Source organism: Salminus brasiliensis, chromosome 9 (genome assembly GCF_030463535.1).
Source record: "Salminus brasiliensis chromosome 9, fSalBra1.hap2, whole genome shotgun sequence".
NCBI lineage: Eukaryota > Metazoa > Chordata > Actinopteri > Characiformes > Bryconidae > Salminus > Salminus brasiliensis.
In genome coordinates this window covers 39511077-39537317 of record NC_132886.1, presented here as the reverse complement: position 1 = coordinate 39537317, position 26241 = coordinate 39511077, and the positions used below count along the sequence as shown (strand labels likewise).

General features: G+C 45.1%; 3 protein-coding genes across 3 annotated transcripts in view; all 3 read left to right on the top strand.

The window, feature by feature from the left end:
* Window positions 1-903: 903 nt before the first annotated feature.
* On the top strand, window positions 904-8083 carry slc25a24l (solute carrier family 25 member 24, like). The gene is made up of 10 exons (XM_072687002.1): window positions 904-1090; window positions 1731-1857; window positions 2654-2741; window positions 3551-3662; window positions 4666-4824; window positions 5084-5221; window positions 5496-5603; window positions 5988-6155; window positions 7016-7154; window positions 7870-8083. The coding sequence occupies exons 1-10, from the start codon at window positions 968-970 to the stop codon at window positions 8052-8054; spliced, it is 1347 nt and encodes a 448-aa protein (XP_072543103.1). The 5' UTR covers window positions 904-967; the 3' UTR covers window positions 8055-8083.
* Window positions 8084-8529: 446 nt separating this feature from the next.
* cope (COPI coat complex subunit epsilon) lies at window positions 8530-13795 on the top strand. The gene is made up of 10 exons (XM_072687001.1): window positions 8530-8666; window positions 9122-9184; window positions 10242-10342; window positions 10533-10685; window positions 10774-10827; window positions 10953-11034; window positions 11662-11817; window positions 12187-12255; window positions 13264-13338; window positions 13605-13795. Exons 1-10 carry the CDS (start codon window positions 8565-8567, stop codon window positions 13650-13652), a joined length of 903 nt encoding a protein of 300 aa, XP_072543102.1. The 5' UTR covers window positions 8530-8564; the 3' UTR covers window positions 13653-13795.
* Window positions 13796-22808: 9013 nt separating this feature from the next.
* st6galnac3 (ST6 (alpha-N-acetyl-neuraminyl-2,3-beta-galactosyl-1,3)-N-acetylgalactosaminide alpha-2,6-sialyltransferase 3) overlaps window positions 22809-26241 on the top strand; it is a 75692-nt gene continuing 72259 nt past the window's right edge. The window contains exon 1 of the mRNA XM_072688374.1: window positions 22809-22970. Within this exon, the coding sequence (XP_072544475.1) occupies window positions 22953-22970 (18 nt within the window). The 5' untranslated portion in view covers window positions 22809-22952. The remainder of the gene's footprint in view (window positions 22971-26241) is intronic.

The following is a 26241-nucleotide window of genomic DNA, read 5'->3' as shown; positions in this document are numbered from 1 at the left end:
TCATATAAGCAGATCAATATATATACATATAATAATTAAAAGCACTATTGTATATTATAACAATTATTATTAATACAAAATAATAACAATAAAAATGCAAAAGGTTTACATGTTATTAGAATACATAATAATAATAATAATAATAATAGATACATAAAAAACACTTGTTAACGCTAAAAAGCTTTAAAAATTATTTAAAAAGATATAAATATATATAAAAAATTCTATGTATGTAATTAAACATGTATATACCTGCATATACATATACACATGCTTAACTACAGTCATATAAGCAGATCAATATATATATATATATACATATAATAATTAAAAGCATAATTGTATATTATGACAATTATTATTAATACAAAATAATAACAATAAAAATGCAAAAGGTTTACATGTTATTAGAATACAAAATAATAATAATAATAATAATAATAATAATGAATAGATGCATAAAAAACACTTGTTAACGTTAAAAAGCTTTTTAAAATATTTAAAAAGATATAAATATATATTTAAAATGTTATGTATGTAATTAAACATGTATATACCTGCATATACATATACACATACTTAACTACAGTCATATAAGCAGATCAATATATATATACATATAATAATTAAAAGCATAATTGTATATTATGACCATTATTATTAATACAAAATAATAACAATAAAAATGCAGGTTCACATATTATTCGAATGCAAAATAACAATAATAATAATACTAATAATAATACAGCTTTTACATAAAAATATTTAAATGAACTGAAATAAAATATAAAAAAAACATTAAAAATGAGTTGGGAGTGTTTTGTAATAAGGGAATTATTTTTTTTTTATTTGTTCTTAATAAATTAATTAATTAGAGCGCTCACGTGAGCCGGTTGCTCTTGGTTTCCCACAGTGCTGTTAGCGCGAGCTCCGTTAGCCCACTGATGCTAAACCTCCGTGTCCGAACATGGAGCAGTTTCACAGCCTGTTCACTAAACTGGACCGAAACCGGGACGGGTTCATATCGGTGGAGGAGCTGCAGGAGGAGATGAGGAGGGTCGGTGTGGTGTGCGGTGAAGACAAAGCCCGGGTGAGCCGCTTTCTGGAGGCTAGCATGATGCTGCCTGACCCCTACACTGTAGCATCGCTGTACACCATATGGACAAAAGTATCGGGACACCTGCCCATCCAGTGCTTCTTCTGAAATCAGGGGTATTAAAAAAGTAACTGTCTCTGCTGTCTAGGGAAGAAGGCTTTCTACTAGATTGTGGAAGAACATTGCTGTGAGGATTTGATTGCAGTTAATGAGAGCGTTAATGAGGTCAGGTCAAGATGCTGATGCTGCAAGATGATCACCATCCCACCTCATCCCAAAAGTACTGGATGGAGCTCCAACATCCATCATTCCAGAGAACACAGCTCCTCCGCTGCTCCACAGCTCCTCAATGCTGGGGGGCTTCATACCCCTCCCTAGCCCACGCCTGGCATTATTAGGCAGCATGGTGCCAATAGGGTCATGTTTACTATCTGCACCAGAGAGTCCTATTCTATTGGCAGTACTAGACAAGCTGTGTGTGTGCAATTTAGCAGCACTGAGTGCAACGTAAAGTAAATGAATGCATCCATTAGAAGGAAGGGGTGTCCACAAATATTTGGACATCTAGTGTGGCTTGCTATGCTTTTAAGGAAACGCTGCTTGTGTTAACGTGAGAAATCTCACATTTCCTCAGATCATCATGGCCAGCAGTGACCGCGACCAGGACGGACGACTCGATTATGAGGAGTTCCTGAGCTACATGATGGACCGAGAAAAGAAGTGGAAAATCGACTTCCAGACCCTTGATAAGAACAGCCGGGGTGAGCGCTGATATTTGGCGGGATTTAGTGGTGGAGAAACCTAGCTTCTGGTTCCGTTCCGTTCCGGATCCACATGCAGATCCGGATCGGTCATTTTGCTGGCTAACCACACCAGCACAACACCAGCTGGGGTAAAGGGTGAGGCCCACTGGCTTCCCTAGGGTACCCGGCTAGTCCTGGGATTTGAACCAACAACCTTGTGGTTGCTAGCTGGAGTGGCAGAGCTTAGTATCCAGCATCAGTATCTGACCTCAGTGAGGCTCTTGTGGCTGAATGCAGTCAAATCCACACAGTTAAGAAGCAACAGATGAGCTGGCGTATGTATGGACAAAAGTATTGGGACGGCTGCTCATTCCTTGCATTTTAATTGTAATGGGTTCCATTGCATTGGGCGACAACAGTCTAGGTCAGGATGTTGGATGATGATCACCCCCCAGTGGTGTCAGCCACTGCAGTCGATCAGCTGAGGCGTGTTTGATGTCTCACGCTAGATGCTAGGCTAACGTAAGACTGGTCACCAATCTCTGGTCTAAGCCCAGCATCATTAGCTTAGCATCTCCTGTTGTAAACTGATAAAGGACACGTCAGATACCAAACATGTCTTGGCTGATTGACCTTGATCAACCATGTTCATTGGATTTTTCACTGAACTGCTGCTTTAAGGCCTGAGACAGTAAGGCTACACTGTTTAGCCTTGACCGGAGCTTGATGTTCATCGGTCTGTTGATGCACCAAACGGCCACAGCATGTTTCGGGAGATGTTGCTTGTGTTTACCCTGCTCTCTTCTCTGATTAGGAGCCATTGACCAGGAGGATATCGTAACTGTGTTTAAGGAATTAGGTGTGGTCATATCAAAGCAGAGCGCAAAGAGAATCATCCAGATGTAAGACCTGCTGCTGGTGGTTATCCCGAATGTCCCCAAAACCCCCTGTTTGGATGGTCATGGTCGTTTCTAGTGGGTAGAACCTTTTGAGAATGGGAATTTTCCCACAAATCTTCCTGTTTGGTTTAACGGAAAGGCCATGAGCATCCTTGCATGCTTGCTACCTGTTAGCTTCAGATGGATCCCCTGATACTGATGGTTACTCCTACAGCTGCAACCCTGCTTTCACCCCTGCTGAGGCCTTTCCTCACCCCCATCACCCAGCGAAGGGCATCTCTTAGCAGAACTGGCTTTAAGTGCTCTCCTCCATGTGGGAATTGAAAATTACTAAATTGGATCGCATTCTTTTACCCTACAGGTAATTCACTTTAACACCACTATCGTAGATACAAATTGCGCTTTAAGCGCCCCCTTGTGGACGGCTATAAATGTGCACTTGTTGACAAACTGAGAGCTTCAGAAGCAGCATCTGAAGGTAGAGAAGGTAGAGTAATACTACAGGATATTACACTAATATGACTCCATGGGTTACGCAGCGTTACACAGCAGTTCTGGAGAGAGGTGTCAAGGTCTCCTGCAGCTCCACCACCAAAGCTCCATAGTCTTCCTGTTACAGTCAGTGGAGCATCAGCATGATTGATGATGAAGCTGCTATTTTAGGGTAAAATTGCTACATGATGTTGCGTGACAGCTTGCGTGTACCTCATCATCATCATCATCATCATCACGTATATCATATTGTCTTATTGCTCATATATCCCATTGTTGACATGTTCGGTTTAGTTAACATGTTCACTTTCTGCCGTTAGGATGGACCAAGACAGCTCTATGACTGTGGACTGGGGGGAATTCCTGCACCATGTCATCATCAACCCAGCAGAAAATATCGGCGAGCTAGTATCCTCTTGGAAGCACACGCTGGTAAGGAGCACAGTTATCCCTGATTGGACAGGTGATCTGCTAAGTGATTTGCTAGCCATCTTTTAGCATCTCTGTAAGATGCTAAAGTTTTCTGTAATGCCCCCCTTCATACATACCTTAACCACTTTAACCCTTTAAAACATGTAAGTTTAGACCCACACTCTACTTTTTTGTTAGAATTAGCATAAATTTCTAAGGCTCTAAAATAGAACCCTGCGGGACTCCGCAATATATTTCTTTCTTTTCTATGTATTTCTGGATATTTCTTTTCTGATTGGCTGTGCCTCATTAGGAAGGAAATAGTTTGGGATATGCAAATATGCACTTTCCATATATGGTGAATATGTGGATTTAAAAAAAATGGCTTCCAATCAGTCATTTTCAATTCCCACCTACTAGCAAGAACTTCCTCCTATGGCACAATGCTACCTGCTCTGGGAGGGTGAAGGCTAGCATGGTCTTACTCTTGAGACATGTGAAGCTCCATCACCTTTTCTCCAACTCCCGCTAACACACCACCACTGGAGCTCCAGTGGAGAAGAATGCTAACTGCTAATTATGTTACGTCGGCTAACTGGGAATGCTAGAATCACGTGATTGGGAGAGGGAGGATCGTCCTACCCACCCAAGGAGAGAGAGGCCAGATAAGCTCTGGACTCCTCTGGGACGAATGAGTCGAACCATGAGCTCGTTTTAAAATCTAGACTGCTGATTGGCTGTCTGAATGAACAGTCCATAGGCATGTTATTCATTTCAGTGCTTCTTGATTAATGGGGATCTAATAGAGATGTCCTAGATATGGCCTTGATTGTCCACGTAGTGTCATACCTACCAGTTCAGGACTGGAAAGTGGGATCAAAGTCCAGATCTATTCGATGCCTTTCTCAAGCATCATGTTAGCATCAGCGCTTCTCTACTGGTCTGCGGTTCGTTGAGGAACATCAACCCTGTTGTAGACGTGAAGACCCAGGTATCTGATTCCATGTGCTGACTCCGCCTGTAGGTGTTTGATGTTGGCGAGAGCCGATCCATGCCCATAGAGCTCACTCAGACGGAGACGGATCTGTCGGCGTGGAGGAACTTCATCCTGGCTGCGGGTCTGGCTGATGCGGTCTCCAGAACTGTGACGGCGCCCATCGACCGGCTGAAGACTCGGCTACAGGTTTTCCACTCACTCACAGATCTGTCCATTTTAGATGTTCCACAACCTCAAAATGTATGGTTCTAGATGAGCCTCTCAGGTCAGTTCATTGGTTGATTAGCGTAGCCCTCCCATTGGGCACAACACTAGGGTTTGATTCCCTGGTCTTTTGTCCTAATAGAATAGATGAATACACAAAAGGTTATGGACTTAAAGCTGTGGACTGCAGTGTTCTGTTCAGCTGCCAGAGATCCTCACTGTTCCCTCACTTGTTCTCGAGGTCTACGGCTCCAAGGCCGTGTCTTTGGGTTTGCAAGATCTGAAAACTGGAGGCCTGAGGTCCATGTGGCAGGGAAATGCGGTCAATGTGCTGAAAGGAACTCCACAGTCAACACTGCAGTGTTTCCTTTATACTCAGGTACGAATGCGCTCCTGCCCACTCCATATTCCACGCTTGTAGTGACCTGCTTCAGGTTCATTCATGTCTTTTAAACTCCTCTTTCTGGCTTTACTACTGTTATGGGCCTGTTCGGCTCTAGGTGCTCCCAGAACCAGTAAAAGCTAAATTGTAGCCATTTATAAATCCGTTAGGTTGTAGTCTAAGCCTTGAATACAGTAGTTCCTAAGGTAAGTCCTAGCTAAGCCTGTCTCTCCCCCCCTCAATGCATAACTGCTTAATGTCTCTCCCCCAGTTGAGGAAGCAGACCCTGGGCGAGAGAGATTATCTGTCTGTGGAGCAGCGGTTCGGACTGGGCTGCGTGTCTGGAGCCGTGGCACACGCCGCATTTTACCCCCTAGAGGTAGCGCAGACACGTGACAGGTCTGAGTTCCCAGCTGGAGGCCTTCTCCTTTTCATATGTGTGATCAACATGCTTTTGTTTCGGTTGGCATTGTCATCATAATTATTGCCTTGATCGAGTCGTTGCTATGCTGCTAAAACGTTCCCTCTGTGATGGCACAAACAGCCATGGTATTGCCAGACTCCCAAATGGCTTAATTAGCTTTTTAGATCATTGGGAAGTAAACGGAGGTGTGGGGATGCCACAGCCATCCGTAAGTGCCATAGAGCATTACAGGCCTCACTCTCTGGGTGGGTAGAATAGTCCTTATTCTCCCCATCACTCACATTCTCCCCGATGCTTACCCTTCTCCTGTAAGTAAAATATTGCTGCTTCCCACCCCAGGTGCTGAAGGTGAGGCTGAACGTGCAGCAGGCTGGCACTTACAGTGGACTCCTGGGATGTGCTAAGTCTATCTACTGCAGCGAGTCTATGGCAGCTTTCTACAGAGGCTTCAGGCCCAGCCTTCTCTGCATGATCCCCTATGCCGGAGTGGAGTGTGCCGTTCATCAGGTAAAACTAAAAGAGTCTAATAAAGTCAGTATCAACAGGCGCTGGTGCTTGGCCTGTTGGCATCAGAAAGTAAGCCTTTAATGCGTTCGTGGCTGATTGCGGTTCATTTGTGCCTTCACAGCCATACACTACTAGCACACCCTACCCTTTACTGTGCTTATGTGTTTTTAATGTTAGCAAACAAATAAACCGATTAAAAAATTAGTACATGCACATCCAGAGTTATATGGACAAAAGTATTGGGACACCTGCTTATGCAGTGTTTCTTCTGAAATCAAGTTTATTAAAAAGAGTTGATCCTGCTTTTGCTGGAGTAACTGTCTCTGCTGTCCAGGGAAGAAGGCTTTCTACTAGATTTTGGTGGAGCATTGCTGTGAGGATTTGATAGCATTCAGCATCATGAGCGTTAGTCATTGGATGGTGATCACCACCCCAACACCTCTCACAACTCCCTAGCTCATTCAAAAAGTAATTGATGGAGCACTATCCATCATCCCAGAGAACAACGGCAGTCTATTGGCAGTACTTCTTCTCTACAGGGACTAGACAAGCTGTGTGTGTATGCATTTGCACGTCAGTGTCAACAATGGGTGCAACATAAAGTAGCTCAAAGCATTCATTAGAAGGGATGTCCACAAACATTTGGACATGTAGTGTATGTCGCTATTTGGAGGAATCCCACATTTGGAGACAGTTTTGAGATTTCCAGATGTTTCCTCTGTTGGACTGAAACATCTGTTTCGAGGGCACTGAATGGTGTATTTCTCTTAACACTCCAACAAATCTATAGTTTCTGCAAACTTTTGACTGGTGGTTTGCGTTCGTTCACAGTCCTGTCACTCTCTCCTTTCTCCCGGCAGTCGATAATGAGCTGGGCCAGACGAAACCCTGCCAACAGCAGTGACACCAAACTGCTGTTCTTCAGCTTTGTGGCGTTCGCTTGTGGACAGGCCAGCAGCTACCCTCTGGCCGTCATTAGAACCCAGCAGCAAGCGCAAGGTGAAGGGTGGAAAACCGTGGGGTTGTGAACTGTAGGAAAAAATGTTGTGCTGCTGAACACACTGGAGAAATAGTGCTGATGCTGCATGTTACAGAACTACACGGCTTTAATAAATCGTGTCACATGCTGCTCACAAAGAAGACACTCCTGCATATTTTTATATGTATAATTATGCTGTAATTCATTATTATTAAATAATACAAATAAAAATGATGTAATGATGTAAAAAACATAATAATGAATTAATATTTCCCCCCCAATATTATTGGATTAAAATAATTATATTTTATTATATTTTTATTATATATTTTATAAAAAGATTATATTCCATATTTAATATGTTGAATTAATTATTGTTTAATTATAATTGTATGATATTATTGTATACTTAGACTATAATTATACATGCTTGACCTTTATACTATTATTATTATTATTATTATTATTATTATAGTATAATAATGAATATTATAATTATTATATATTATAATTATATATTGTATATGAGAAAATCAACAAAACATGACTGTATATCTATACATCTCTATCTATATATATATACATGTGATTTGATATATTGTTTTTAATATTTTTAATATATTTATGTATTTATGTAGTGATTTAATGCTCTCTTTTTCTCATATATATGATCATTTTGATATTATGTAAATATTGATAAATAATGATGATGATGATATATGATCTCTCTTTCAGCTTTTACATCAAACTCCCAGAAGTCTTCACACGTCCTTCAGGGACTGGTTGGAATCTATGAGAAGAGCGGGGTACGAGGTTTCTACAGTGGGATGGGGGCTAGTTTCGTGCGGGCCGTGCCGTGCGCCCTGCTGAACTACACCCTCATCTCTAAACTGGAAGAGCTGCTCTCCACACACCTATGATAAGCAATAAAAGCCTACATAGACAAACACTTCCTGTGTGTGTGTGTGTGTGTGTGTGTGTGCTTTCAGGTGCTTTAGTTAATTTTACTTCAGTTTGTCTGAAGACCTTCAGCATATTCAGTGGACTGTACAGTATGAGGTGTTGAGGATTAATGTAGGCTGTTGTGTTTTGATGCAGATCAGTGGTAATTATTTAATTTAATTTAATTTAAAAAAATCTAATTAATGTTTTAAGCCAAAATCTTCTTATAAGTACCATAAAACAGCATATTAATAATCATCTGAAGTATTAACCTTCCGTGAGGGAGCTGTGAGAGGTCCATTCATCACCACCAAGCTCATCATGAAGAACCTCCACGGCAAACGTTTCTAATAAAGTGGCCAGGAGCGTGTCCGCGAGATTGACGGCGTCCTCGGCCAATGGGACGAACGCCCTCGCCCTCGCCCCGCCCACTCTTCCTTCTGACGACGTGGCCGCTGGTGTGACGTGGACCGATCTTCGGGAGCATCATGGCGGCGCAGCAGGGAGAAGTGGACGAGTTATTCGACGTGAAAAACGCCTTTTATATCGGCAGCTACCAGCACTGCATTAACGAGGCTCAGAAGGTCAAGGTACGAGGAGCTCTCGCAGCTTTTTGACTCTGTCCACGGGAGGACAGGGCGTCCGTGTGAGGCCGTTTTGGGGGGGGTTGGCAGCCGGCTAGCTTAGCGGTGCTAGCTTAGCGTAGAAAACAACGTCAGTCAGCTGAGGCTCTAGCGTGCTAGCTAGCTAGCTGTGTGTACATACACTCACACGTCATATTGGTGAAGATTTTGCTGCTTACGTCATAAATATTGCAGATATTTGAGGGGCAAATTGACCATTATGACTTTTATAGCTAGCTAGCTAACTGTCTTAGCTGCTGGTTAGCTGCTGGTTAGCTAGCTGACCCCCTGTCTTGTAGTCTTCTCCACAGTTGGATTCACAGGCCCAGTTCCTCTGTTTATGCCCATAGTAAGGTTCAGTAGTCCATGAGAAGACCAAATGCTTGACTGTCAATCATATGTTTATTAATTTTCCTCTTCAGGCCTCAGGACCAGACAAAGAGTTGGAGAAGGACATCTTCCTCTACAGGGCGTACATTGCACAGGTACCTTTCAAACCATGCAGCTCCAGGTTTTGCCTTTCGGCTGTTGCTTTTTCATCTGCAGGTGAAGTAAGACTCAGCATGAGCACCAGCGATGTCCAAAAAAACCCGAAACAGTAGCCTTGAGTTGATGACCAGGCTTGACCGGGCTGAGTGACGAGCATGCCTCATCTCCAGACTAGAGAACCATAATGATGAGCTAGATGGTCATGCTGATGGACCTGCTAGTTCATCAAACTCAACTCAAGTCAGATAGATCACCAGCATGATTGGCCTGACCAGGCTAGTCGTCCTGCATGACCTGACTGGTCGACCAGCGTATCTCCTGATCTGACCAGTCCGCCAGTATGACCAACTTGGACATGGTTGGTCATGATCATAGAGCATCTTATCTGGTCTGTGATGGTTAAGGTTGTTGAAAAGCTGGACGTCCAGGCGATAATGCTGCTAAGCCAGATAGTTTGAGAGTTTGATGGGCACTCGTTGATCCATCTGTATGACCCGTAGCCTTCCTGACCAAACTAGTCAGCCGGGATGATCAGCTTGGACAAGTTGATCATTCTGCTAGACCATCTTGCTTCCAGACCAAACTGGTTGACGCGCATAACCTGGCAGGGCAACCAGCGTGTCTTCTGACCTTAACTAGTTCACCAGTATGACCAGCTTGGACAGGCCGTCTTATCTCTTGACCAAAGCTGGTCTGTCATGGCCAAGGTGGTTGAAAAGCTGGTCATCCAGGCGAAAATGCTGCTAAGCCAGATACTTTAAGAGTTAGATGGGGACTTGTTGGTCCATCTGTATGACCCACTTGACCTAGCTGGTCAAACTGGCTGACTAGTTTGGCTAAGCTCGTCATGCTGATGGACTGATCTTACCTCTTGACCAAACTGGTATGACCAGCTAGTCCATTAAACTCAAATGAAAATGAAAGCTAAACTGGTCAACATGCTTGACCATCAAAGCCCATCTTAGGACATTTAAGCAGAAGCTGGTCTTGAGTTGGAAATAGGGAAAACATTGGAAAGCTGTGTTTAAGGGATCTTTGCTGTTGTTTCTGCAGAGAAAGTATGGAGTGGTGCTGGAGGACATAAAGCAAAGTTCCTCTGAGGAGCTGAAGGCTGTCCGGATGTTTGCGGACTATCTGTCGAATGAGGGCAAAAGGTCAGCACCCAGAATGCGATCCACTGAAACCCATTGTAATTTCTGTACAGGTTTGTCTGTGTAGCAGCTCAGCCCTTACTGTGATTGGTAGATGATGCTAGTTTTGGGGTGGGCATCACATTAATGTATGCGTCATATTATTATAATAATAATAATGAAAAGTTTTGGATTGGAATGATTCTGTCTGTAGGGACGCGATCGTGGCTGAGCTGGATAAGAAGATGAGTAAAAGTATGGACGTCTCGAACACCACCTTCCTGCTGATGGCCGCCTCCATCTACCTGCACGAGATGAACACAGATGCTGCCCTGCGGACACTTCACCAGGGAGACAGCCTCGAGTGGTCAGTGCTGTAAAGAATCGAAAATTTGGTTTCGTTGAGTCATTTATTTATTTATCTATCTCTCTAACTACCAACTGTTCTGTTTTAGCATGGCGATGACCGTCCAGATACTTCTCAAGCTGGACAGAGTTGACATGGCAAGGTATGCTGTTGTGTATTTCCACTTCACCTGCTCAGTGGTATTAATGTTCTGGCTGACTGGTGTATAGTTGTATGTGCATGTTCATGTCTGTCCTTTGCTGATGTGTTGACTTATTAATTCCATAGAAAAGAGCTGAAGAAGATGCAGGAACAGGATGAAGATGCTACACTAACTCAGCTGGCCACCGCCTGGGTCAACCTTGCTGTTGTGAGTCTGTCTACATTCTTCTCAGTTCTTTTGACTCCTTATCTCGCAGCTTGTAACTTCTGTAAAATTAGCTAGTCTCATCATTCAATATTTCATAGCTACCTTTAGAATACCTTTATGATGTTGGCGGTATGCTTGGTGAAGTTAGGCTTTGGTATGGTTGCTTGATCACCATAAAAACCCCACCCATAACAAACGGTATACCTGATTTTACTTTTAGCCACGTTTACATGCAGCCTAATAATCTGTTAGAATGTACACGTAAACACCTCAATCTGAATCGTATTCAGTTGGATTAAAAACCTCACATCTCCAAAAATGCAGCTTTATGGGAGAAGGGAAAAACCCTTCTTAACTTCTAATGGAAGTCAGTGTAAAAAGATTCTATTCTGAGTGGTTTTGGAGCATTTCTATTGGTCCATTTATTATCAAATCCTGATCCATTGTAAAGAACATCTGCCAGATTTACATTACCTCCAAAAGTGAAAACAGCACCTCTTTAATTAAAGGGTGTCCACATACTTTTGGACACATAATCCATAACAAAAGCTTATGTCGCACTCGCAGTTCAATCTCAAGTACATCGCCTGATCTGCGTCTCTTATGATGTTTTGCCTTCTTTGTCAGGGAGGAGAGAAGCTGCAGGACGCCTTCTACATCTTCCAGGAGATGTCTGATAAATACTCTCCCACTCTGATCTTGCTGAACGGTCAGGCTGCCTGCCACATGGCCCAGAACAAATGGGACGAGGCCGAATCTGTCCTGCAGGATGCCCTGGACAAGGTAGGAGAATGGCTTTGGGGTGTCCGTCTGTTAATCAATCTGAAGCCTGTTTGGAGCCAGGAGTGGTCGCTGCGTTGCTGCTGTGCATCCTGCAGGACTCTCCTGTATCTGATTTATGTTTTAATTAAATTCTAATCAATAAAGCGTTTTATTTTCAGGCTGTACTGTTCAGTCTAAGTCCAAAATCCAAACAGCTTGTGGGCTTGCAGTCTGAAACAATTAATATAATAATTCATAGACATGTTCAAATGTAGTCCACATAAAACTGTGTACCGCTGAGTTATGCTCAGACACGTTACCCTACTGTCTGTGATGGGATCCTTATCGGCTGTTCCTCCACTCATTGTTTTCTTATTGAATCTGTCACAGGACAGCGGCCACCCTGAAACTCTCGTCAACCTGATTGTGTTGACACAACACTTGGGCAAGGCTCCTGAGGTAAGTGTGTCTCTGTGCTGCTTTCTTAAAGTAACCCTGACTGCGTACACACACCTGAACTCATCATGGGACTAGTACCTAGGTTGTAGCCACATGCGTTAGACTGGGTAGTGAAATTTGTCTCCAGTTAGTCAGACTGAAATCTGGCTGCCGCGTAGGTTGGCAAATTCGCCCATTGCGCTTGTACTAGGAGGGGTATTGGTTGTGGAATTTGTCTTGGAGAGACGGGCGTGTTTACACTGCTGTAACCTGTGGCTGTAATGCATCTCAGATACTCAAGATACATGTCGTGACCTAAAAACAGCACCTTCAGAATCATGCTGATGCCTCACTGTCCATGAGGGGGCGCTCAAAGCGTGATTTGTATTTAAAGCCTTGTGAAATGGGCCTGGCTGGTTGGTTCAGCAGACTAAAAGTGACTTGTGTGCCACGGCGCCGCTCACGAAAAAGGTTGTCTAATACCTCCAGGTTGGCTCAGACAGAGCAGCGACAGGACAGGGCACGTCATAGGTCACAGCCAAAGCAGCAGCGCTGTTGGGCGTTGGTAGCCGGCATGCTCAGAGGAAGGTACAGCTCCCCAGCTCCGAGGAGCCAGATTGTGGCCAGTTGTGCTCTCTCTGACTCCGGCTGCTGATGGCAAACGGCATGACCCAGCAATCCCTGGATCGTAGTGGCTGCACCCTAGTCCACTTGACACAGCTTTTAAACAGAGCTTAATCCAAGACTTTCAGCAGACTACTCTGGACAGCGCCCAACTGCGAGACCTGTAGATAAGTCAACCAGCAGTTCCCCTCGAGCCTCCACTAGGGGGAGACGTGCAGCCACTGCTGCTCTCACTGGACGTTGGATGATTAAGATTGAGGGAATCCGGTCAGGTTCATGTGAAAGCAGGGTTTTTAATAGTCATTGAATGTGATACAGCCTGATGAAGCTCGTTTTGTCCACTTGCCTACAATAAATGTCCACCTAAGTGACCACCTTCTTGTTTTTCTTCTCGTGTCTGCGCAGGTTACAAACCGCTACTTGTCCCAACTGAAAGATGCCCACAAATCACATCCTTTCATTAAGGATTATCTCATTAAGGTGAGTATTTTAAATCCGTGAAGAAATTCTCCAACTGCTGAGGTCTGGAAGTCATAAAGGAGTGCTTACACAACTGGATAAAAGCCTATGCTGGATTCCTCATTATTGCTGTGATTAAAAATAATGACCTCCAGTTTTACCTCTTCATGATGAGCCTGATTATAATGATAGGCTAATGGTCGGGATTTTGTTCCCGCCTTACCTTTTTTTTGGGCCTTTTGTGCCACGATAATTGAATCCATAATGAATGCTTTTGTATCTTGCAGGAGAACGAATTTGACAGGCTCGCGATGCAGTACGCGCCCAGTGCCTGAAATCCAGGCGTTTGAAGACTGTCCTGAAAGCACGTGTATTTTTTTTGTTTTGTTTTTTTTTCGTCTGCAATACGTTTGGACTTCTTTATAATATCTATGAGCATTCCTGTTTAACACTTGTTTAATAAATCTGTATAATGAGATGCGTTGTGTGTTGTTATCTTTTATAATTAACAAAATGTGCTTGCTATCTTTCAGCATTCTGCTCTGAGGTCTGAGATCGGTCCCTGTTTATGTGGAAAATCAGTCAGGGATTAAAATAACAGGCTATAAGACACACCTTTCATGGCGGTGAGTAATCTCAGATGAGCCCCCACCTGGAAAATGCATCAAATGCACCTTTCCCCAGTAACCGTATTTACCTTAGCTGTAATACTGTCACTTATACAGGATTATATTTACAGACACTAGATGGCAGTAAAACACTGCTACTTTATCCCAGACATCTTTCTCCGGCAGAGGCCTCCTTAGCCGGCTGAACCTAGGGCAGTGGTGGCTCACCTGCAAAGCACCTGTTAGGGCTATTGATGACAGGATTGTGCCGCTGTTGGGCCCTTGAGCAAAGCCGTTTGCTCTCTCTGGGCTCTGCAGCGATGGGCACGTGTGCTCACTGTCACGGTGTGTGTGTGTGTGTGTTCACTGCACGGATGGGTTACAGGGGTTGAAGGCGGAGGGGTAATTCCATGGAGAACCAGGGTTGGGATCCACTGCTCTAGACTCTGATCTAGGTCCCACCGATCAGCCACTTCTTTACACTCACTGTCTGTTTATCAGCTTTGTCAGGACCCACTGCTGCTGTTTCTGACCCTCTCGTACCAGCAGACAGCACCACCATGTCAGCCAGTGTCACTGCAGTGCTGAGAATGCCCCACCACCCAAATACTGCCTACCTCCTCTGTGGTGGGCCTGTTGGGTCCTGAGGTGAAAGGAGGCTAATAAAGTATGCAGAGAAACAGATGGACTGCGGGAGCTGATAGAGTCGGCAGTGAGTGTAAAAGCACACTAATAAAGCTCGAGGAAGTCACTGGGGACTGAAGCAGCAGCAGTGGTTTCCACATATTTGTCCCTCATTTTTACAACAATCTATTAGCATAAATAAGAAATGCAGCTTTTGGACGATTGGATTATTTTCAAATTGATGATTTTGATGTTCTTTTCATTTGCATTCATTTGTAATATAATGCACTTACAGCTCTGACCAGTAGGGGGTGCAGTTGACCCTCTACTCTCTTTAACACTATACGTAAAGAAGGGAGTAATGTCCCACCTCTGTTTAGTGTGTTTTGGTGGGTTTGTTATTTCTTGGTGATGTCACAAAAAAAAACACACTGAATGGACGGTGGGTGTACATCCACTACATGCACAAAAGTATTGGGACACCTGCTCATTCTCTGTTTTTTTTCTGAAGGGTATTAAAAAGAGCTTATTCTGCCTTTGTTGGAGTAACTGTCTCTACTGTTTAGGAAAGAAGGCTTTCTACTAGATTTCGGAGAAGCGTTGCTGTGAGGATTTGATTGCATTCAGCAACAAGAGCATTAGTGAGGTCAGGATGTTGGATGTTGATCATCACCCCTCCTCATCTCATCCCAAAAACTACTGAATGGAGCACCATCGCCATTCCAGAGAACACAGTTGTTTCGCTGCTTAGGACAAGTTAGGGCGACTCTGTCTGACTGACAGGGCCCCCCTTAAAAAGAGTTAAGTGGGGCCCAGTGTAACATCTTTTCATCGGGCCCAAAATCCCTTGCAGCACCCCTTCCTCTAGCCCACGACTGGCGTTATTAGGCAGCATGGTGCCAGTAGGTTCATGTTGATCTGTTCCAGAGAGTCCTGTTCTATTGGCAGTGCTTCTTTTCTACAGGGACTAGACAAGCTGTGAGTGCATTTGCGCATCCATGTCAGCAGTGGGTGGAACTTTAATGGGAGGAAGGTAGCTAAATGAATGAAGTTATTTGAAGCGGTGTCCACAAACTTTTGGACATGTATGTGTTTCTATTGGAAACAGGAAGGAAAGCCAGCGACTCGCATGTTGACAGACTTGCCGCTCGATTCAGGCTCTGGACTGAAGACCAGCAAAGCCAGCAGGGTTGCCAGGTAAGGTCTTACATCACGTTACGGAACCCACTGGAGAAGGTTAAGGGTCTTGCTCAAAGGGCCCGACACAACGGTGGCAGCTTGGCCCTGTGAGCAATAACCCAGTGCTCTTGCCCCTGAGCCACCACTGCTATTTCCGTGCAAAGTGCAGATATCGTGGCGTAGAACAGTTCCCTAAATGACTGATTCCTGTTTGAACGCACATCCCTCCTTTTCCCGGCGTCTGAGGGCCGGTGTGTTTGTGTTAGCGATGCGAGTCCAGGCCTAGGGGTGATTGTTTTGACGGTTTGGGATTGGGGCTTGAAGGGACAAAAGTAATTGGCAGGAGCGCTACCTCTCTGCAATGCAAATGTAAAACTTCATTTGTCTGGGTACCGGGTCCTGCCTTCTACCATGAAGGAGCCGGCGAGCGCATTTCTATTCATGGCTGCGGGTCTGAGAAATTTTGCAATGTCACTGCGGTTCAGTGCACAACGGGGCTCGGAGCTGGTAGCGCAAAACACTACTGCTGGCCCAGAGCCGAGCGAAGCCCAGGGATTTACGAGGCAGAGGGAGAACGAAACTCGTTCCCTGGATCTGTTTATTTTAGCTCGAGCTGCTCGAGGCGAGGCATCTGATTAGGAAGAGTCAAAAAAAGTCCTCTGGGTTCTTACAAAAACTCAGTCACATCCGGGGAATCCTCTCTGCTCTTAAAGACTTGGTTTTTAACAAGGACTTGATGCATCTCAATGCTTTGGCTGGAGTCAAGTTGAGTCGAGACTTGACATGGACCTGCACCCTAGAGAGTCAGGACTTGACTCTAACCTCCACCTCAGAGTTTCCGTGCTTGACATGGACCTGCCCCCTAGAGAGAGTCAGGGCTTGACATGGACCTGCCCCCTAGAGAGTCAGGGCTTGACATGGACCTGCCCCCTAGAGAGTCTCAGGGCTTGACTCGGACCTGCCCCCTAGAGAGTCTCAGGGCTTGACTCGGACCTGCCCCCTAGAGAGTCTCAGGGCTTGACTCGGACCTGCCCCCTAGAGAGTCTCAGGACTTGACATGGACCTGCCCCCTAGAGAGTCTCAGGGCTTGACATGGACCTGCCCCCTAGAGAGTCTCAGGGCTTGACTCGGACCTGCCCCCTAGAGAGTCTCAGGGCTTGACTCGGACCTGCCCCCTAGAGAGTCTCAGGGCTTGACTCGGACCTGCCCCCTAGAGAGTCTCAGGGCTTGACTCGGACCTGCCCCCTAGAGAGTCTCAGGGCTTGACTCGGACCTGCCCCCTAGAGAGTCTCAGGGCTTGACTCGGACCTGCCCCCTAGAGAGTCTCAGGGCTTGACTTGGACCTGCCCCCTAGAGAGTCTCAGGACTTGACTCGGACCTGCCCCCTAGAGAGTCTCAGGGCTTGACTCGGTCCTGCCCCCTAGAGAGTCTCAGGGCTTGACTCGGTCCTGCCCCCTAGAGAGTCTCAGGGCTTGACTCGGTCCTGCCCCCTAGAGAGTCTCAGGGCTTGACTCGGTCCTGCCCCCTAGAGAGTCTCAGGGCTTGACTCGGTCCTGCCCCCTAGAGAGTCTCAGGGCTTGCCTCGGACCTGCCCCCTAGAGAGTCTCAGGGCTTGACTCAGTCTCGCACCCACAGACTCTAGACTCACATTTACTTGCATGCCAGAGGCTTGAGACTCTGGCTCGAACTTGCACTCCAGAGACACAAGACATGACTCTGACCTGTACCCTCGACTCGACTTTGATTCACATCCCAGAGACTCGAGATTCCACTCCCCATAGACTTGATACTCAACCCTGACTCGGACCCCAGAGACTCAAAACGTGGCTTGAAATCACATCTGCCAGTCACAAAACTTGACCTGGCATCACATCCCATCCCATCATACCCCACAGACTCGAGACCCTGCACTTCGGCGATTCAAGACTCTACTCGGACTCGACTCGTGTTTTTTTTTTTTTTTCCCCCAGTTGAATCTCCTTTGTTGTGTATGGTCTCCATAACAAGAAGTTGAGCCAATTTTTACTACTTGAGCCACATTGTCTGGGTATTTAGCATTACATATTAGCGCATCCTTACGTTGTGAGGCAGTCCCTGAACTAGTTAAACTACGCCTTCAGGCTTGGCAGTCCACCGAGCCATCTCATTGAGGACGGCAAAGGGAGCGCTTGACTCTTCTTAATAATTAGTCTTTCTGTTTTGTACACCAGCACCACCAGGAGCCTTTGCGAAGATTGCTTTAGAGCTGCAGGAGTGCCCCAGGGCTCAATACTAGGCCCGTTGGTGTTTTATTGAGAGTGTGGAATTGCAATACTTTCTCAGTCTCGCGTACGTTCTCCGAGGTGTACTTTTAATTTCACTAAGCACTGGAAGTCAGGAATAGGAGATACAACCAAGACAAAGTTTTGTTTTGTTTTTGCTTCTGACATTTCCTTCCCTGATAAAAAGATCTTTCTATTACCTTGACAGCTGAAAAATTCCTGGGCTGTCAGTCTTCGGGTCCCGGCGGATAACAATTTGTGTTTCAAAGTGCATCAGAGAAATGGCACAGTCATGCTGCTTTCCTCTGCGTAAAATCAGGGGGGAAAGCTTGACGCCGTGCTGCACCGGGTTTCTGCTGTTTGAGTTTGCAGATTCACACCGACTGCTGGAGATCACGTCCCTCTGCGACTCGCCTCAGAATCTACACCACCTGTTTTGTAGGCCGCCGTTCTGCATCGGTTCCGCATCGCTTTTACACGACCCCCCCACCCTTATGCTCCAGACTCAAACTTCTGCAGACACCTGCTCGTTGGTCCGGTGTCGACAGGGAGCCTCTCCTTTAATCACCTGGGTAGGCGTTTACACTAGAAGTCATGGAACATGGCTGTGAGGATTTGACTGTGTTCTGCCACTAGAGCTTCAGGAAGGACGGGGACTGGAGTTGGATGATTAGTACTGGGTCACAGTAGTCACCATTCCAACTAGGCCAGTGCCGACACTTTGAGCATTGGGCATGGTGACCATTGGCTCATGGGAGGCTTCTCCAGAGCGTCCGGTTCTATTGGGAATTGTCAATGTTTTAATGAGGAACCCAGTCATCGTACTTATGCGTTCGGTTGGTGGGAAATTGTGGATCATTGTAGAGAATTTATTAGTGGTGGTGAATGAAACAGCGGTTGCCATGACTACAACATGCAAATAGCCATTTTCTACACTATCCAAACCCACCAGTGAACCTGCTGCACCTTTTCTATGGAGTGTTGATCATTATAAAATGGTAATAAATCTGAAGAACCACATTTTCTTTAGGGACCTGTATCCCTCCACCACTAAAGGATTTGCTTCTCAAAACCCTGCTAAAACGAAGTCTCAGGCATCAGGAATTGTCCTCGTAACAATTGGGGATCATCGTAACCTGTTGTGAGGGAGCCTCATTGCCTCGTTTTTCAGAAAGTTCGCGAGAGCTCCCGGCAGTGTAATTATTAATTATTTAACTACAAAACTCATAAACATCCAGTTTGCACTTGAGTCGCTACCATTTTCTGCACGTTGATGGATGCAAAGCACCCTCCGAGCTTTGGCACGACCTCATGAATGAAAGTAAATCCTCTGCCTGAAAAAGAGACGGAAAGAAAATCCCCCCGAAATCCAACTGAATAAGAAACAGCCTCTGAGGTTCTGCGGCTTTCAGAAGTGGCTTGGATGCACCGCGAGGGAGCCTGTCTGGCTTTGTAGATGTCCATCAGCACGAGTCGAGCATTAGCGATCTCAGGAGAGTCCGTTTGTCCCTAAAAGCCTGGGAATCAGTTCAGATGCTGCCGTTGTGCTGTTTGAACTGCCTGAACCTGCGAGATCCTCAGTGGGGCAGGAGTCTCGCTGCCTCATATTACAGCTCTAGCTCCTCTCTATTGCACCTACCAGCAGCACTTTTCTCTCCCCTCATTTCTTCTTAATATAGAGGCAGGAGTGTTTTAACACGCATGTTAAAATCCCAAAGACTCAAAACCCTGAGACCCGAACCCCTGAGCTCTGCGACTTGACTCAGACTCATACCCCAGAGACTCAAGATTTGACTTGGATGTGCACTCCAGAGACTCTGGACTTGGCTCTGATTCGCACTCAATAGATTCAAGACTCGAGTCAGACTCAAACCCAAGAGACTCCATTTGGAGTTGAACCCCAGAGACTAAAGACTCAATAGATTCAAGACTCAATTGATTCAAGACTCGTGTCAGACTCAAACCCAAGAGACTCCATTTGGAGTTGAACCCCAGAGACTAAAGACTCAACAACTCGAGTTTTTTCCTTGGACTTGTTTTCCAGAGACTCTGCAGTTGTGTTCGATTCGCGCTCGATAGACTCAAAACTCGAGTCAGGCTCGAGCCAAAGTTCTCCAGACTCAGGATTTGACTTGACCTTGCGCTCCAGAGACTTGGCTCTGATTTGCATTCCATAAACTCAAGACTCGAGTCAGACTTGAACCCAAGAGATTCCAGACTCCATTTGTAGATGAAGCCTAGAGAGTAATAACTTGAATTGGATGTGCCCTCCAGAGACTTGAGACTTGGCTCTGACTCGCACTCAATAGATTCAAGACTCGAGTCAGACTCAAACCCAAGAGACTCCAGACTCCATTTCGAGTTGAACCCCAGAGACTAAAGACTCAACAAGGACTTGTACTCCAGTGACTCAGCAGTTGTTTTCGATTTGCGCTCGATAGACTCAAAACTTGAGTCCGACTCGAACCCAAGAGACTCCAGACTCAGGATTCGACTTGACCTTGTGGTACAGAAACTTGAGACTTGGCCCTGACTCACATTTCTTGATTCAAAACTCGAGTCAGACTCGAACCCAAGAGACATTTGGATTTTGAACCCCAGAGACTTCACCTTAGAGTCAAACTCAGACTTGACTCTCAGAGACTTTGACTCCACAAAATATTCAAAAATGTCACCGAATAATTCGTTGTAGTTTCTGCTGAACTTGAGTTCATTATTAATAACCCAAATAATAAACCTGGGGTTCGAAAGGTTGAAGTAGCTGAATGCTTTCATAAGAAGTGGTGTCCACAAATATTTGGACACGGGATAGAGTAGCATATCTTCATCAATGCTTCAATAAAAAACAGCTCATTTGAAAGCGTGGCTCAGCATGGGCAGGGCTGTCGCCACACTCCTGGGCTTCCCTTTTAAAGACCTGAAGCCAGCGTGACTCTTTGTCATTCCAGCACATGTGACCTTTAGTGGACAGAGCGCTGAGTGTCCTGGCGAAAGCGAACATAACTGAGGTTCTTCAGGCATCTAAATACAACAAACAGCCAGACCCCCCACCCCCCCACCCCACCATCCCCTTTTCCAGAGAGTGTTTGCATGCTAACGGTTTAACAGCAGACTCTGATGTTGAGTGCTGGCCTCTTATGCTCTGTTGACTTAGCAATTATGGTCCACTTCACACTGAAGTAAATCATGAGGCCCGTCCCATGTCCCCCGTCCCGCGACACGCTACGGCGCTGAAGCTGGAGTTTTTCTGCGGTAGAGCAGGGAGCCAGTGAGTAACACTGATGATCTGGTGCCAGTGGCTCCTGTTAAGGGGTCGGATGTGTTGGGTGGCAAGTGAACGGTCCGTTCCCTGAAGCTGAGTCACTTTGAGAAGAATCGAACTGCGATGGCTGGACGACTGACTGGGTCAGAACATCTCCAAAACGTCAGGCAGGTCTTGTAGGCTGTTCCCGGTTTGCAGTACCAACAGTGAAAGGATCTGCAGATGTCTCTGAGGTCTTGTGGCGTCCATGACTCCATGACGTCAGGCCTGCCGTGACGTTCGGAGTAATCGGGTTACGGAGGTGGGTGAATGTCACTTTCCCTTCTAGAGAGTACTGTAGAGAGTGCAGTCTGGAGGGTGGTGGTGGTGTTACCCCAGTGTTACCCACTATACTGCACTGTACCGCAAACACAGCCTACAGTCAAATACTCCAATCTTTATATATTACTGTACTTACTGTCAGTACGTCAGTCATTACTTCTAACTACACTGGTAAAAAATAATCAACTCTAAAAATAATCAACTCTAAATTAAGTAGTTTTCTTTTTCTTTCTCTTTTTTTTAATCAATTGTACACAAAATTTCTCTGTAAATTAAGAACACAACTGTTATTAATAAGTATTTTGCCACAAATTACAAGTTACATTTATAATATAAAAAATACTATATTGTTAATCATGTTTTTTCTGCTTTTAAAAATTACAATCTAATGTATGTAAAAAGTACAAAAATGTTCTGTCATTTATTATGTAGATAATATAAAGGATTATTGTCCATACTAACAATTTAAGTTTTTTTCCTTTATAATTTTAGAGTAAATTGAATTAGTTTTGTATTGATGTGTACAATGTAAAAAAAATAAATAAATAAAAATCCTCATCTTTAAAACCAAAAATATTACTGGAAAGGCTACTGCAAGATGAGTTGGCACGTTTTCTAGAGACATAGCACTGGTTGGACTTATTAAGCTTTTAAGACTGTCTCTTTAAGTGCATTATTATTATTATTATTATTATTATTATATTTATTATTATTTATTCATTTGGTTTTATTTTTTGATTTTGTATTTATTTATTTATTTACATTATTCAAATCTAGCTATTCTTTACATTGTGTCCAAATTTCAGGACCAGTCGAACTGGTCTTCAGAATAACTTGGAATAAAATCTTAATTAAAAAAATAATCTGTAATAATAATAAATAAATTTTAATTCTTTTATAACACTCAAAATGTGCAAATTTGTGCGAAATTAACTTTACAATTCATATTTATGAATTTACTCATGCATCTGTCCGTTCTTTATTGTAATATAAATACTTAAAAAAAAATAAACAATAAACATTACCGTGTTTTTAAACGCATTATTTTTCCCCCACCCGCATTCAGGCATTCAGGCCTGCCTCAAAACGGGCGCGAAAGGAAATCAATAAACAAACAAGCAGCGCCGATTGGAATCAGAAAGCACGTGACGTAAGCGGAGGGCGGGTCCCGCGCGGCGCTCAGCCAATCAGAGCGAACGTCAGCCGGAGCTTCTTTTTTTCCCTGAGTAAATGGAAAGAGGCTGAATAACGGGAGCGGTTTTTTAGACGGAAAATGTCTCGTATTTTCGGACCTTTTGCGGTTCCGACGGACACACGAGTGACCTTGCCGTGTTTTCGTCCCTAAACCGAGCAGCGTGGACCGAACCGTCCCTGTTTAGGATGGCCTGGATGTGGAAGGTAAGCTGAGGGCTGTTTTTCCAGCCTCTTCTGTAAACCGTGACCGTCGTTTTTCTCCAACCGTCACCTTGCTGTAGTAAATCCTTCGTTTTGAGGGAAAATTGGATGTTTTTAGGTCGTTTTTGTGCTTTTCCGGTGTTCAAATCACTGCACGGCACCTCTAAGCTGTGTGTGAGTGTGTATCTGTGATGGGGCTGAAGTTGGGTCCTTGTCTGCCAGCTTCTCCTTGGAACTCTCCGTTCCACCTTAAATGGTGCTGCAGTTACATTCTGGCGCCTCAGGCGCCAGAATGTAACTGCAGCACCATTTAAGGTGGAACGGAGAGTTCCAAGGAGAAGCTGGCAGACAAGCAGCCAAACAGCACATATGTTCTCTGTAGGCTTTATTCCAGTCTATCTACAGCTGCAGATGATGCTCAGACAGTGCAGGGCTCTCCAGGTGGAGGTGATGAATGAATAGATGGATGGATGGATGGATGGATGGAGTGACATCGCCCCACATCGCTGCTGCCCCTGCAACAAGATGACCCGTGTTAGGGGTACAATTCCTAAACAGCATTAGGATGAGCAGTGTGGTCAATGTTTGGTCCTACCTTTTCCTCTTTCAGCCTTTTCAGCAGACCACACCTCCAGGTCGACTTCATCTGGCCATCATCCGAGGCGCATTCAATGATGTTGAGGTCCGGCGCTGTGGGCTGGTCGGCAAGTATGCTTTTAGGGGTGTCTGGATACTTTAGGACATGTGCGCAGATGCATAAGGGTTGAGCTGTGTTTTCTGGAATGAAGATGAAAGTTTTGGGGAAAAACAAGGTGTGGAGGTGATCGTCCAACATCCTGACCTCACTAACTGACTCCAGATTGAGCGTCTATTAAAACTCTCTTTAATGCCTTAGGAGGTGTCCCAATACTTTTGTCCATATTGTGTAGGTTAACTCCTTTAACCCAGTACAGAGGACCACACTTCAGTTCTTCACCCTCTGCATAACTGCATTACTTCTTGTAATTAACATCAGTTTTATAGACCCTAAAATTGAACCCTGTGGAACTCCAGAAAATGTTTCATAGTAGTTTCTGCATTAATATCAGGACCTAAGGTTCGAAGGGTTAAACCTAGAACCTTATTGAAATCTGGCAGGTGGTTCTTCTTCCCCTGTATGTTGTAAAATCAGTACAGCACTCTGTGTAACCTTCCTAATGTATAATCTACATAAACATTAGCGTATGCCAAAGCCACTGGCTGCTGTTCCACATTCTGAGAGCAGACGTGCCTGCCTGTGGCCTAGATTTCTCCCAGAAACTCTTCTTAATTGCAAATAAAAAAGTATTCCCACTCCGAACTCGGGAAGCTGATCCTTTCGCGAAATGGCATTTTAATTAGAACCAACTGACCCATGAAAGTTTGCCAGAGGAACGGGGCCGGACACGGCCAGCGACTTGTCTGCCCACGCTAAAGAATGACTATTGGTAATTATGCACAGGCCGGCCTGGCTTGCGTAATTTGAAATGGCTTTAGCGTCGAGAGTGTGTGTATTTCGCTCATTCTCGGGGAGGCAGCATCGGGTCAGGGGTTTTGGCGTCTTCTTCGTTTAGCATCTTGTTAACTTTTCATCAGGGAACCGATACGGAGAGGGCCACTTTCAGATGTGCTTTACTGGGAAAAGTAGGTGAGCGACCCACTTTAGTCATCAGCAGAATGAGCGCCTGCTTGGTATAGAGCCAAAGCATGCACTACGCCTGCTCTGCCCGGCCGTCGACGCTCATACACTGGGCCTGTTTGAATTTCAAGGGGAAGTCCACTGACTACACGCTGTCTGTAAAACTCAGTGTTCGAGAATAGTACGTTCAGATTGGGGGTTCGGTGTGAAATGGTTTATTGTAGAGAAATGTACCACCTAAGATGTCTTTCCAGTGGTGGTAAATGGGAAAAGGCAACGGTTGTCATGACTACGACCACTTCATTTACTATCCAAACCCAGCAGTGAACCTACACGTGTCTTCTGAGTATGTATGGAATGTTGACGAGGGTAAAATAGTGGCAAATCTGATCCAGTTTGCAGGTTTTCTTGAGGACTAGGTTGCCTCACAGTGCACTGCATGTATCCCTCCACCCAAATCTTCTTGAAACTGTAGTAGAACAGTGTCTCGGGCGTTAGGCAGTGTGTTCATATTAATTTGGTGGCTTTTAGAGGCAGTAAACTCTACAGACATCTGATGACATTTTTGACTTGGTAAGTTTCTCCAGAATGGAGCGTCTCCCACCAAACCCCCACCAGAAGTTCAGTGGAGTGTAGAGTTATGAAGCAGCTACATTTTGGGAGGAGGAACATGCCTGAAGCTCCTCCTCCCAAATCCAGCATCCAGAAAATAACATCTTTGCCTTGGTCACATGTCTACGAGAAGTCCTCGCAACCCTCCACCATCCTGTCACCTCCCTTTTAACCCTGTCGTCCATCATTCCGGGCTCCACATAAGATAGGGGACTGACTCCTACCACAAAGCTGACACCACCCAAACTCCAGCTCAAAAGTCTTCTGAGCCATCAGAAGCCATCCCCCCCTTTAAAACGCTCCCTTTACTTAGATGGTTTGCGTTTTTCCGTGTTGTTACTGGATAATAACGTTTAGGACGTCATAAGCATGGGGGTTTGATGGAGGACCAAGTGAGTAAACCGGCGACAGGGTCATGGGTACCCAACGCCCACAACACTAACACCCTAACACTAGCAGACGACAAGTTGCTCACGTCACCCCGGATTAGTCTCATGGCGTTAGTGTGTATGTGGTCATGTACGATATATGGGGTCTGTTCTGAGAAAATCTCAACTCGACCGGTCGCCTGCTAGCGTGAACACACAGATGAACACACGTCCTGGTGTTGTGGATACCCAGGGGTGGGAGCTCTAAGGTTGATTGTAAGGGCCTGGGACTGATGGGGGGGGCTCTACAAATGTATTCATTGAGAATTTTGGCAGAATTGTTAAGGAGAAGAGTTGTGGGCCCAGTGGGGCCCAAAATCCCTGACAGCGGTCCTGTAGATACCACAGTCCATGTCTCTCCTGTTGTTAAGGGGGATCTACACAGTATTAGGTGTAGGCTTGAGCTGTTTGAGTTAACCAGGAAGCGGTAGCAGGCGTGGTGAGAACTACAGAGGCCACAGGAATGCTGATCGGACCCGTCAAGGCTTCCAAAGCTTAAACCCTATTAAATAAATATATTAGTGAACCTTGTGAAACCTAGTGAAAGATGGGCCTGCATTGTCTTGCTCAGGGTCAC

Excerpts from the sequence above, each read along its gene's own strand:
- cope (XM_072687001.1), top strand. The coding sequence starts at position 8,565 with ATGGCGGCGCAGCAGGGAGAAGTGGACGAGTTATTCGACGTGAAAAAC. Across the intron at positions 8,667-9,121 it reads ACGAGGCTCAGAAGGTCAAG|GCCTCAGGACCAGACAAAGA; the intron begins GTACGAGGAGCT and ends TTTCCTCTTCAG. Across the intron at positions 12,256-13,263 it reads ACTTGGGCAAGGCTCCTGAG|GTTACAAACCGCTACTTGTC; the intron begins GTAAGTGTGTCT and ends GTGTCTGCGCAG.
- slc25a24l (XM_072687002.1), top strand. The coding sequence starts at position 968 with ATGGAGCAGTTTCACAGCCTGTTCACTAAACTGGACCGAAACCGGGAC. Across the intron at positions 6,156-7,015 it reads TGGAGTGTGCCGTTCATCAG|TCGATAATGAGCTGGGCCAG; the intron begins GTAAAACTAAAA and ends TTCTCCCGGCAG. Across the intron at positions 7,155-7,869 it reads AACCCAGCAGCAAGCGCAAG|CTTTTACATCAAACTCCCAG; the intron begins GTGAAGGGTGGA and ends TCTCTCTTTCAG.